This window comes from Dendrobates tinctorius, unplaced genomic scaffold (genome assembly GCF_039654945.1).
Source record: "Dendrobates tinctorius isolate UK_male_01 unplaced genomic scaffold, ASM3965494v1 ptg000009l, whole genome shotgun sequence".
Taxonomy (NCBI): Eukaryota; Metazoa; Chordata; class Amphibia; order Anura; family Dendrobatidae; genus Dendrobates; species Dendrobates tinctorius.
Window position 1 is genome coordinate 8419530 of NW_027361677.1, and position 13374 is coordinate 8432903.

Below are 13374 nucleotides of genomic sequence, written 5' to 3' on the forward strand. Positions count from 1 at the left end.
TTGAATGAGCCCTTCTTTTCCTTGAATGAGCCCTTCTTTTCCTTGAATGAGCCCTTCTTTTCCTTGAATGAGACCTTCTCCTCCTTGACTGAGCCCTTCTTCTCATTGATTGAACCCTTCTCCTCGACTGAGCCCTTCTTTTCCTTGAATGAGACCTTCTCCTCCTTGATTGAGCCCTTCTTTACTTTGATTGAACCCTTCACTTTGATTGAGCCCTTCTCATCCTTGACTGAGCCCTTTTTCTTCTTGATTGAGCCCTTCTTCACTTTGAGTGCTACTCCTCCTTGACTGAGCCCTTCTCCTCCTTGACTGAGCCCTTCTCCTTTTTAACTGAGCCCTTCTTTTCCTTGATTTAGCCCTTCTCTTCCTTGACACTCATCACCGACTGTAGATTGGCTACACTTGTAACAGTCTGTCAAGACGGGTTGACCGCAATCCCAATGCAAACAGAACAATCAGTAACAGATCATTCTGTCGCATTGTTCTTGGCAGCACATGTGCTCCTTACCCAAGACAACTTGCTGCCAAGAGTGATGGCCCTAAAAATCATTTCACCTGACGAATGAGCGTTTTGCTCGTTCATCGGCCTTCTTACACTGCTCCATTATTAAGACACCAATCTTCACGGTAATCAGCTAGTGTAAGATCACCTTTTAATGATCAATGGGGGGTCTCAGCACTCAGAACCATTCCAATAAAAAACTTCAGACGCGTCAAGAGTTTTCTTAAAGTGAAGTTTAAACACAATGTGAACAGAAATTTACCAAGGGTATAAAAAGTGGAGAAAAAGGGAGAGGAAACAGAAATTTCAGACTTTGTAGGAGAAAGAGTGGCAAAACTGATAAAAATTTGCTTTTGGTGTAATAGTGTTAGTGAGGAGTAGAGATAAGACAACCAAAGCTGGGAGGTCCTATGAAATTACAGACACTTTGATAGTATGTGAGGTCCCAGATAAGACTCGGAGAGTAGCTTGGTCCTAGGCTCTTGGTTGATTGACCTTAAAATACCGTCATGTTGTTGGGTGACTTGAAGGAGTCGTTGGGCAACTTCGAAGTCTATTCTTTCTGCAGTCTCATATTGTAAAATGTTAATATCTCCCTAATACTGTCGAGAATATGCGTATAGATGAATTAAACAGATTTCTGTAGGGTTTTCGGTGACTGAAGGTCTAGTAAAGTGAGAGACGAATTTCAGCTCCTCGTTAACATAACGGTAACAGGAGCAAACTAGGAATTTTTTTGGACTCTATTCAGGTGTGAAAATTGAATAGCGTCTCTTTTTTTTTTCCCTACCTCATGAAACTGAATGCATTAATAACAGGATGGATTCATCCCTGGCATGAAAGTAGAGGTCATATTGAGGAAAATGACACCGAATGTCTAAAAATGTCATCTGCTTTAAGAGATCCTGGGCAGCGGGCCAAGAGTAGCATTTAAGGCAGCCCTGAACGTATGCTCCAAAAATAACAGCCACTAGGATCTGGAGAGAGGAAATCTTGAAGTGACACCTTAAGGTAGAGCTAGATATCATTTGCAGCCTATCGTTTCTCCATAAACATATTCATATGCCTTTAGTTTAATCAACCGGAGGTGTTGTGGTCTTAATCAAAATGCAGCATAGGATGGCGCACTCCCAACATGCGGGGCTTGTTCAACACTAATTATCAGACTGATGTAAAACCCAACCATGAAAGATGAAGTGTCTGTAGCATCTTTCTGATGAAGAACGACCTGTCGAATATTTATTATGTAGGTCCATACGGGATCATGGCTCCGCTCCGCCAAGGATATGTTACCATGAGCCTCAATCCTTACATAAGAGGAATATTGTACTGTAGATGGTTACTGTACTGTAGCTGTGTGGTGCACACGTCCACAACCCCAGCATCTAAGCAGAAGTATTGGTACAGTTCTCATAATCTAGCTATTCATATCTCCATCTCTTTCGTTTTTTCTTTCATTTCTTTCTTCTTTATTTTTCTTTCTTTTTCTCTCCCTTCCTTCCATCTATCTATCTATCTATCTATCTATCTATCTATCCACCTTTTTCCATCTTTCTTTCCTTCTTTCTTTTTCTTTCCTTCTTTCTTTCATACTTCCTGTCTTTCTTTCTTTCTTCCTTTCTTTCCTTTTTTCTTTCTTTTTCTATTTCTTTTTCTCTTTCTTTCATTTTCTGTCTTTAATTTTCTTTCTTTCCAGTTCCTCTTTCTTTTTTTTCTTTCTTTCTTTCTTTCTTTCTTTCTTTCTTTCTTTCTTTCTTTCTTTCTTTCTTTTCTTTCCTTTTCTCATCCTTCCTTCCTTCCTCTATCTGTCTATCTCTATGTCCACCCTTTTGTCCATCTTTCCTTTTCTTTTTCTTTAATTTTTTCTTTATTTTTCTCTTTCTTTCTTTTTTCTTTCTCTCATCCTTCTTTCCTTCCTCTATCTGTCTCTCTCTCTGTTCACCATTTTATCCATCTTTCTTTCTTTCTTTCTTTCTTTCTCTTTCTTTCTTTCTCTTTCTTTCTTTCCTCTCTTTCTCATCCTTCCTTCCTCTATGTCTATCTCTCTCTCCGTCGACTATTTTATCCATCTTTCTTTCTTTCTTTCCTCTCTTTCTCTCATTCTTCTTTCCTTCCTCTATCTGTCTCTCTCTCTGACCACCATTTTATCCATCTTTCTTTCTTTCTTTCTCTTTCTTTCTTTCTTTCTTTCTTTCTTTCTTTCTTTCTTTCTTTCTTTCTTTCTTTCTTTCTTTCTTTCCTCTCTTTCTCTCATCCTTCCTTCTTCTATGTCTCTCTCTCTCCATCGACTATTTTATACATCTTTCTTTCTTTCTTTCTTTCTTTTCTTTCTCTCATCCTTCCTTCCTCTATCTGTCTAGCTCTCTCTGTCCATCTTTTATCCATCTTTCTTTCTCTGCTTCTTTCTTTCTCTCTCTCTCTCCCTTCCTTCTTCCCTTTCTTTTTTTCTTTCCTGTTTTTCAAACTTATATCTATCTATAAATGTATGGGGATGTCCCAAAACTCTCTATACAGCAGATGGACTGATAAGCTGTCATTATGTTTTGGTCTCGGTATTACTATTATTGTGCATTAGATGAATTATTGCTGTAAGTTATTATTATTACTACCACCTGTGTCTAGAAGTAAGTCTATATATCATCATGTTGCATTATTTCTCCCTTCTTGCCTCCATATATAAGATTGCTCTCACACATGCTACATCACACATTAGATAAGATTTTGTGCCGCCGCCGCCGTCCCTCGTGCAGTCCTGTGTAACTGCAGTCAGGGCAGGCAGTGAAGCGGTTAACGTAGATTTATTCCGGGCCTGGTGCGCGGTATAAATGTTTTATAATACGAGACAAGATACAATCAGTGTATTTAGTTGCTGTAAGTGTGAGATCTCTCTGTATTAAGTCGTGAATATTCATGAACTCTTGTTTCTTTTGATATATCCGCTGGCCCAGGTACACTCGGGAATCCTCCACATCGGTGATGTGAAAATCGTTCATGCCTGAAGTTCAAAAGGTACGTGTTCACTTTATATTCGGAGCCTGGAAAGAGAAACAAATAAGAAGGGCGGCCGGCACACGTCTCTCACCAAATACCTATCGAATGCACTAAAGTGTTGTGCCGAGAGCAGGCGAGAGCGCACCGTAGACAGGAGTCACCGCAGGCGAGAGCGCACCGCAGACAGGAGTCACCGCAGGCGAGAGGGCACCGCAGACGGGAGTCACCGCAGGCGAGAGCGCACCGCAGACGGGAGTCACCGCAGGCGAGAGCGCACCGCAGACGGGAGTCACCGCAGGCGAGAGCGCACCGCAGGCGGGAGTCACCGCAGGCGAGAGCGCACCGCAGATGGGAGTCACCGCAGTCGAGAGCGCACCGCAGACGGGAGTCACCGCAGGCGAGAGCGCACCGCAGACAGGAGTCACCGCAGTCGAGAGCGCACGGCAGACGGGAGTCACCGCAGGCGAGAGCGCACCGCAGACGGGTGTCACCGCAGGCGAGAGCGCACCGCAGACGGGAGTCACCGCAGTCGAGAGCGCACCGCAGACAGGAGTCACCGCAGTCGAGAGCGCACCGCAGACAGGAGTCACCGCAGTCGAGAGCGCACCGCAGACGGGAGTCACCGCAGGCGAGAGCGCACCGCAGACGGGAGTCACCGCAGGCGAGAGCGCACCGCAGACGAGAGTAACCGCAGGCGAGAGTGCGCCGCAGACGGGTGTCACCGCATGCGAGAGCGCACCGCAGACGTGAGTCACCGCAGGCGAGAGCGCACCGCAGACGGGAGTCACCGCAGGCGAGAGCGCACCACAGGCGAGAGCGCACCGCAGACGGGAGTCACCGCAGGCGAGAGCGCACCGCAGACGGGAGTCACCGCAGGCGAGAGCGCACCGCAGACGGGAGTCACCGCAGGCGAGAGTGCACCGCAGACGGGAGTCACCGCAGGCGAGAGCGCACCGCAGACGGGAGTCACCGCAGGCGAGAGCGCACCGCAGGCGGGAGTCACCGCAGGCGAGAGCGCACCGCAGATGGGAGTCACCGCAGTCGAGAGCGCACCGCAGACGGGAGTCACCGCAGGCGAGAGCGCACCGCAGACAGCAGTCACCGCAGTCGAGAGCGCACGGCAGACGGGAGTCACCGCAGGCGAGAGCGCACCGCAGACGGGTGTCACCGCAGGCGAGAGCGCACCGCAGACGGGAGTCACCGCAGTCGAGAGCGCACCGCAGACAGGAGTCACCGCAGTCGAGAGCGCACCGCAGACAGGAGTCACCGCAGTCGAGAGCGCACCGCAGACGGGAGTCACCGCAGGCGAGAGCGCACCGCAGACGGGAGTCACCGCAGGCGAGAGCGCACCGCAGACGAGAGTAACCGCAGGCGAGAGCGCGCCGCAGACGGGTGTCACCGCATGCGAGAGCGCACCGCAGACGTGAGTCACCGCAGGCGAGAGCGCACCGCAGACGGGAGTCACCGCAGGCGAGAGCGCACCACAGGCGAGAGCGCACCGCAGACGGGAGTCACCGCAGGCGAGAGCGCACCGCAGACGGGAGTCACCGCAGGCGAGAGCGCACCGCAGACGGGAGTCACCGCAGGCGAGAGTGCACCGCAGACGGGAGTCACCGCAGGCGAGAGCGCACCGCAGATGGGAGTCACCGCAGACGGAAGTCACCGCAAGCGAGAGCGCACTGCAGGCGGGAGTCACCGCAGGCGAGAGCGCACCGCAGACGGGAGTCACCGCCGACGCCAGTGTCACCGGAGCAAATTGTGCGCCAGTGTCTGCGCTACACAGCGTGCGCTTTTATGTCTAGATTGTGCTTTACATTTATGAGTGGATTTTGGGGGCTAAAAGGATAAAAAAAAAGAGACTTATTGGCAGATGATGATGACTTATATTTTTTCAAATTTGGGCAAGGAAATCCAGATGCATCACACACAAGGTCCGGACAGACGACAGAACATTCATTTCTTTTTTTTTTTTTTTTTGTAAATTAATTACTAATCTGCTCCCATCGAGGCCTTCATCATTCCAAGTCTGCCATATATCTATAGATAGAAAAAATCAGAGGCCTATAATGTTTACATGGTAATAGATAGATGATAGATAGATAATAGATGATAGATAGATGATAGATAGATAATAGATGATAGATAGATAGATAGATAGATAGATAGATAGATAGATAGATAATAAAGCAGTATGAGTCCAATCTAGCGGTCGGTCTGTTAGTTGCATGTAGATCAGTAATCCTCGGCTGCGTTCCTACTGGTTCGGTCCCATCAGCAGCCGCTGTACGGTCCAGGACGCTGCCATATATTGTGCGGGTCGGCGTTTTTTTCAGATTGATTGTTAACAATTGATTGTTAATTGGTTCCTCTTTGTGAACAGCCTCGTGGCTTTGCAGGTTCAGCCACAGAACTCCATGGTCATTAACAAACCACATCAATTAACAATCAGTTTGAAAAAAACCCCTGCCCCACCATGGCCGCGTCTCAGTCATCTGATGGCCCCGACGTGAATCATAACTGAAATGACAGTGCTTTTGTCAGTCTATGAAGGCTTTATACCGGGGGTGGTATTCCCCCTTTATTTCTCATAGTGCTCCCCTTGTGATACCTTCGTATGCATGCTGAATGGTTGTTCTCCATGGTCCATTGTATCTCATCTTCCTGGCGTCTTTTAGTCTTACTCATCTCCATTTTTAGTCGGCGGAGCGGAGGCATGGTATTTTAGCTCTGCTGCTCCCTTGACTATGACGCTTTTCGTCTTTTATAAATCCACCATACGGTTCAAGAGATAGGGACTGTTTTATTTAGTGCTGATTTTTATGGTATTTACAAGGGACGTGGCTCACAAGGTAATTATGCAAAGCAGCCTAAAGTCAGGCCCCTGAGGATCCTGGGAGCCACGCCCACTTCGTAAAGACCATAACAATTATGATTTAAAACAAAAAGTTGAATACTCTGGGGAGCAGCAGTAATAAAATAACAGTAACAGATCCCTGGAATCAGGGTCTCTGCCCCTACATAATGCTGCTCTAAGATTACGTAACAAAAATTCGCTGACAGATTCCCTTTGAAATGGTTGCCCCAGTTTTACCCTTGATCTCCATATATGCACAAGGAGAAGAGCAGAATATGCTATATTGTTGCATTTTTTGGTATCGTAGTTATTTAATGAGTGAAGATTAATAAATTTAACCGAAGTCGTAAAAGAACCAAGTAAATGACGTTACCCATTGTACAAAATCACCAGTGCTACATCTGTAATATCAGGTTACATAAAAGAACAGAACAGAATGTCATTTAAGATATTACCGCAGAAAGAAAGATGAAATAAGGGTGGATAGAGAGAAAGAGAAAGCAAGAAAGAAAGATGAAAAAATGGTGGATAGAGAGATAGAGAAAGAAAGAAAGAAAGAAAGAAAGAAAGAAAGAAAGAAAGAAAGAAAGATGAAAAAAGGGTGGATATATAGAGAAAGAAAGAAAGAAAGAAAGAAAGAAAGAAAGAAAGAAAGAAAGAAAGAAAGAAAGATGAAAAAAGGGTGGATATATAGCTAGAGAACAAAGCAGCATCGACTTATGGCAAAAAAATAAGTCTGTGTATAAAACCTCCCAGGTAAATGTCAAACCTGATAATATAAACATCGAAATGGAAGCAGCACTCCAAAAGCCTATGTGGCCAAGGTTTTGTCCACAGAGTGAACCTTGCATATGACAGATATATACAGTGGGTAAAATAAGTATTGAATATGTCACCAATTTTGTAAGTTATATTCACTAAAGGGTTGAAACAAAAGCGCAATAGGGTCTTATCCGGGTAAAATGTACAAATACTGAAAGTATTATACTCGCCTTCTCAAAGAGAAAGTAAAGCCTGCATAGTAAGTCAGCCTGCTGCACGTCCAACGGTCCACAGCGGAACCGCACCACAGTTCAATAAGGAATAAATTCTTGGACTTTAAGTGCGCTGCCAGACAGATTCAATAACCACACAAGGTTAAAAAAGTTAACCCTTTAATCCCTACGCGTTTCGAAGCATAACGCTTCTTCTTCAGGGGTTGATACATGACTACAGAGAGCTGTCATCGCATTTATACATACAAGATTCAAATTTGGCGCCCTCAAAGACACGAGGTGCGCCGAAAAGGTCAAAGATCAAAGTAATTCAAGCGTCAAGAGTTCATAAAGGTTAAACATTCCCTAATTAAAAAATAAATCTTTATTATATTTTTTCTTTTTTCTTTTCTTTTTTTCTTCTTTTATCTGCAAAATATAATAAAGATTTATTTTTTAATTAGGGAATGTTTAACCTTTATGAACTCTTGACGCTTGAATTACTTTGATCTTTGACCTTTTCGGCGCACCTCGTGTCTTTGAGGGCGCCAAATTTGAATCTTGTATGTATAAATGCGATGACAGCTCTCTGTAGTCATGTATCAACCCCTGAAGAAGAAGCGTTATGCTTCGAAACACGTAGGGATTAAAGGGTTAACTTTTTTAACCTTGTGTGGTTATTGAATCTGTCTGGCAGCGCACTTAAAGTCCAAGAATTTATTCCTTATTGAACCAATTTTGTAAGAAAATATATTTCTACAGGTGCTGTTGACATGAAATTTTCACTAGCTGTCGGTAACAAACCAACCAATCCACACAGACAAAGAAAATTTAACCATAGAAGTCCATAAATTCAGTTATATGTAATAATGAGAAATAACATAGAGAAAAAGTAATGAAAATATGAAGAAAGAGAGGTGCAAAAAGCCATGAAAAGTCATGACACCAGCTGAAATCTATCAGTAATCAGAGACCAATCCTGCCACTTAGTGAAAAATAATATCAGCTGGTTCAGCTGATGGCCTATAAAATGGTATCTCATTTCCAAGGTGCCACACAGGAAATATCTCATGATCAGTAAAGCCAGTGAGCTGTCTTAAGACCTTTGAAACCTTATTGTTGCAAAACATACTGATGGCATTAGATACTGAAGAGTAACTAAACTACTGAAGATTCCAGAGAGCACTCTTGGGGCCATAATCTGAAAGTGGAAAGAACATCTTTTCACCATGAACAGGCATTGGCCAGGTGCTCCCTGCAAGATTTCAGACAGAGAAGTAAAAAAATTATCAGAAGAGTTGTCCAAGAGCCAAGGACCACCTGTGGAGAGCTACAGAAAGACCTGAAATAAGCAAGTACAATTGTTTCAAAGAAAACAATAAGTAATACACTCAATCTCCATTCCCTGTATGCACACTCACAATGCAAGACTCCATTGCTCAACAAAAAGCATGTTCAAGTTCAATTAAAGTTTGTGCACCAACAATTAGACAAGCCTGTTACATACTGGGAGAATATAGTCTGGTCAGATGAGACCAAAACTCAACTCTTTGGATGACAAAAGACACACCATGTTTGGAGGCCAAAAGGCACTGCATATCACCCCAAAAACACCATACCAACAGTGAAGTTTGGAGGTGGGAACATCATAGTGTGGGGCTGTTTTTCAGCATACGGCACTGGCAAACTTCATATAATTAAAGGAAGGATGAATAAATAAATGTACCGAGACATTCTTGATAAAAATCTGCTGCTGTCTACCAGGATGATCAAGATGAAATGAGGGTGGACATTTCAGTAAGACAATGATCCCAAACACACAGCCAAGGAAACTGAAAACAAAACGGCTAGAATGGCTATGCCAATCACCGGACCGGAATCAAATAGAAAATGTATAAAAGGAGGTAATGTTCAGAGTTCACAGAAAGAGCCCACGGGACTTTCAGGATGTGAAAAGCGTTTAAAGCGTTTGTGTGGATGAATGGGGCAAAATCTCACCTGAGCAATGCCTGCGACTAGTTTCTCCACACAGGAGGCATCTTAGAGCTTCATCTTTTATATAAAGTATTAAATACATTTCAGTAAGCGTGTTCAATACTTCTTACCTGTGTCATCTGTCATTATTACACATAACGTAATTTATGAAAATCTATGGTGATTCCCTTACCCGTGTGGATTGGATGTGCTGTTACCGACATCTGGTGAAAATTTCATGTCAATAGCCTCTTTAGAAATATATTTACTTAGAAAATTGGTGACGTGTTCCACCCTTGTTTCACCCGCTGTATAAACACTAGTGACATTGCTTGAGACAGGTTCATACTATGGAGAAAGACACAGATGATAGTAGATTATAGATAAATAGATAGAAAAAGGAAAAATTTTCGGTAGTAAATGTAGTAACAAAGGGTTAAGGGAATCTTCTAGAGTTAATTGACACCTCTTGTGAGTAAGGCTGACATTAAAGGGTTAATGGATGATTTTACTAAGTAAGACTGGACACAAAGGGGTATAATGGACACTTCTAGTAATTAAAGGCAGTCATGAGTAAAAGGACACAGACTACAATGGTTACGAGAGACTTCCCGTAAGGAATCTTTCCAGTCACAGCTTTGTGTGTAGAATTTGGAGTAAATCAGATGTGATCAGTGACTGACAGGCGAGGGGAAGGAGATAAACCTCTGGTCATAAGACTAGAATCTAGAGGGAAATGGAAGCTCTAGAAATGGCGGCTTTGTTTCCTGAAACATCTGATACATTGATACCGGAGGGCTCTGAGACTTACCGTACTGGGGAATTATTAATGAACACCATCCATATGTGCTGGGATAATAAATGCAGGTGACAAGACAAAAAAACATGCAATTAAACAGTATCATATCTTACGTAGTATAATTGTGCTTGTGAGAACGCCAGCTTGGATTAAGGCGTCTCTGAACATTACCCCGCATTGCTCCGTCCACTTCTGAAACATCAGCTAAACATATCTGACTACAAATGGAGGCTTCATCTATGACTCCACGCTCTCTGGTCTTCTTGTCCAAGCTGTTGTATGAATGTAGAGGGGTTCCCTGTCTTCAGACAGCTCCTCGTGGGCGTCGCCTATTCTATTAGTGTGTTGTCATTGGTCAGCAGTGATTTGTGACCTAAGTCTTTGTCCCAGGTGTTTAGATAGTATCTAATAAAACATTTAAGACGTTTTGAAAAATCACGTTTTTCGTGTGTAATGAGTAGGTAACAGATTTAGGAGCTGAGCAGACGCTTCTGTTATAATCTGAAGTCTATATTCTTCGGGCTCATCACAGGAGTGGCGTATGCGCATTAAGCTCCTGATGATGTTGGAAGATCCAGACTATCAATCTGTGCATGGATTCTCTGACGAGACAACTGTGGGCAATGATGGTGCCTGTGCAGAATCTCAGACAGGAATTGGCAGGTCATGAGCGAAGAGCGAGGTCAAATATCAGAGTGGGTGGGGAAAGAGGGAGGAGCTAAAAGTGTTACAAACTCGCCAGTAAGTCCAACAGAACAAGCTCACTGACTGATTCTCAGTTATCTCATTCTGCAGCAAGCAAGCAACAGTGCAACACAGAGGATATAGAAGGCATACAGTGCAAAATTGTTAATGAAATAATGCTGCCGGATTCCATAAAACTATGTGGCAGGTTCCCTTTAAGGACTCATTCACACATCATTGATTTTTCTCGTGTCCTAACTTCATCCGTGTTTTTGATCAGAGTGCTATCAGAGTTTGGTCTGTTTTTACTATCAGGGGCCACAAAGTCTTTTTGATGAATGCTCAGAGCAGAAACTCAACGTTTTTTTAGGTGTTTTGTGATTTGGAGGAGAATTTGGAGAGATTCCGGTTAGTTTCCTCTCCAAAAACTTCTTGAAAAACTTCAGAGTTTGGTTAGAATTTCTCAGATGAAGAAAAAAAACGTAGAGTTTTCTCAAGCTCCTCATATCAAACGATCCGTGAAAAAAGGACGGCACATGGGTGGGATCCATAGTCTTGCTGTGATGAGTTTGATCCAAGACTTGGATAAAGTTGAACACATTTTCATGATTTTATGCTGACCACTCGGTCAGCAAAAATAGACGGACATGTGAACATCGTCACACTGTACGAGCTGTCAGGATTCACCGGCGCCGGTAGTGTGTGGGCGCGTGACCGCAAGTATGTGATTTGCATACATGTCGTCACATGCCGACTAGACGTGCATGTCTAGTCTGAATTTGGTCGTAAGTATGCAAATCACATACTTGGGGTCACGTGACCTCCCGCTCCCAGCATCAGCACCGGACAATGATAGTGCCGCACACTGCGAGTACTCACAAGTCTGCAGTCACATAGACTTGAGCTCCAATCCTGGACAACCCCCTTAATAGAACTTTTAAGGGTCATAGGTGCATGCTGACAGTTTGGCGCTTCAATGCCCCATTTGTAGCTGTTTTTCTGGCCAACTGAATGATTGTGCATGTCAAAAGTCAACATGCCCCATACTTGCCTACAGCAGACATTGACATTTTGAATGGTTGGATTATTTTATCATAAGTGAGATTCATTATATCACATATATGACCAACATAAGCTATATATGACATTATACTAGGGAAAATATTTAACTAGTGGTCTCATTCAGCCTTGAACTCACCCAAGATTCGTGTTGTCCCTATGGGTAAATAAATGGCAGGATTTTCCTCTTCCCAGTGATTCCTTAGAAAGCAGTACTTTGCACTGTATTCTCACTGCCAGTGTAACTGCCTGAAAGTGATTTAAACCGGCTGTTCCGGTCCTTGACTACACATTTATTAAAAGCACAAATTGAGACGAAACACTTACCAGGAGGATAAATCAGATTTATTCATACTGTTGATCAAATGTACACTTTCATCAGAACATTTATGCAAACTCATAGTTTAGATATATGGCGGATTGAGACAGAAGAGTTGAGGTGATCTGTCTCGGTGACAACCTGGAGCACGATGTTAGCGAAGTTGTAGAACTTGAGTTAGACGCGCTGATCATAATGTAATTTCCGTGATCGGTGAGACGACTTTCACGGCAATTAAGATTTAAGGATCTATTACTGGAAGCTCCATAGTTTTCTGCAGGGGATGCCGTAGTGTTACTAATAGTAACGAGGATGTATTTTATATCTTTAGAATTATTACTTAATCACTTTTTTGGTCTTTCTACAATTTCATGCACTACTGCACCCTCTTGTCGTCATCCGGGTGGGACCCATTGTTTACTCCTATCTTTTAATTAATGAATAGGATGTCCCATGACACGTAAAGGTTTGGAGGCCCCAGAGAGATCTTACATTGTGGCCCAGGGCCTCCTGTGTGACCTTCATTTCTTGGCCTAAAATATTATGTATTAATTAAAGTGTAACCACATTTTTACACAATTATTCAATATGTCGTAGCCTGCATTCAGTAGCATTGATCCATGAGGATTTGAATCCTGAGACTCCCAACAATTTCTTCAACCAAGAAACAGAAGTTTTCAGCTCATTCTTGCACATGAGCAAAGCAGTGTATGATCCAATTACCTTTCTAACAAATACCAACATCGCTCTTCTTGAGGGATCAATGGGGGTCTCAGGGTTCAAACCCACATAGATCAATACTATAGGCACTACAACATTTCAAAAATTGTTTAAAACTGTAGTACCCTTTATATTTAAGAGGGAGGGCTCATTCTTAGAATTCGTGTCCATATGGTTTATTGGGGCATAGGACCTCATAGATGAGATAGTGCCAGCTGGAATTATTCCTCAAAGCGGAGAGCTACTAAAGAACCCTATGCACATTAGTGAGCTATCGCCTCCGACAACCTCATACTCAAGAACTCTTGGCTCAGCCCTGTTTTACTGTGTTCTGTATGAAAGAATCACTGCATGACTCCACTGGCAGCAGCTTTTCTCAAGGAGAACCAAAGGATCGTCCATCGAAAATCCAACAGATTAAATCCTTCTCTCCACTGACATTATCTATTGGGGGAGAGTTGGTGGAGCCCCATACACGTTAGGTCAACGAGATAGCTC

At 43.4% G+C, this 13374-nt stretch overlaps 1 protein-coding gene across 1 annotated transcript in view; it reads left to right on the forward strand.

The window, feature by feature from the left end:
• Positions 1-13374, forward strand: part of MAF (MAF bZIP transcription factor) — a 63186-nt gene that overhangs the window by 20303 nt on the left and 29509 nt on the right. The window contains exon 2 of the mRNA XM_073582621.1: positions 3451-3511. Within this exon, the coding sequence (XP_073438722.1) occupies positions 3451-3484 (34 nt within the window). The 3' untranslated portion in view covers positions 3485-3511. The remainder of the gene's footprint in view (positions 1-3450; positions 3512-13374) is intronic.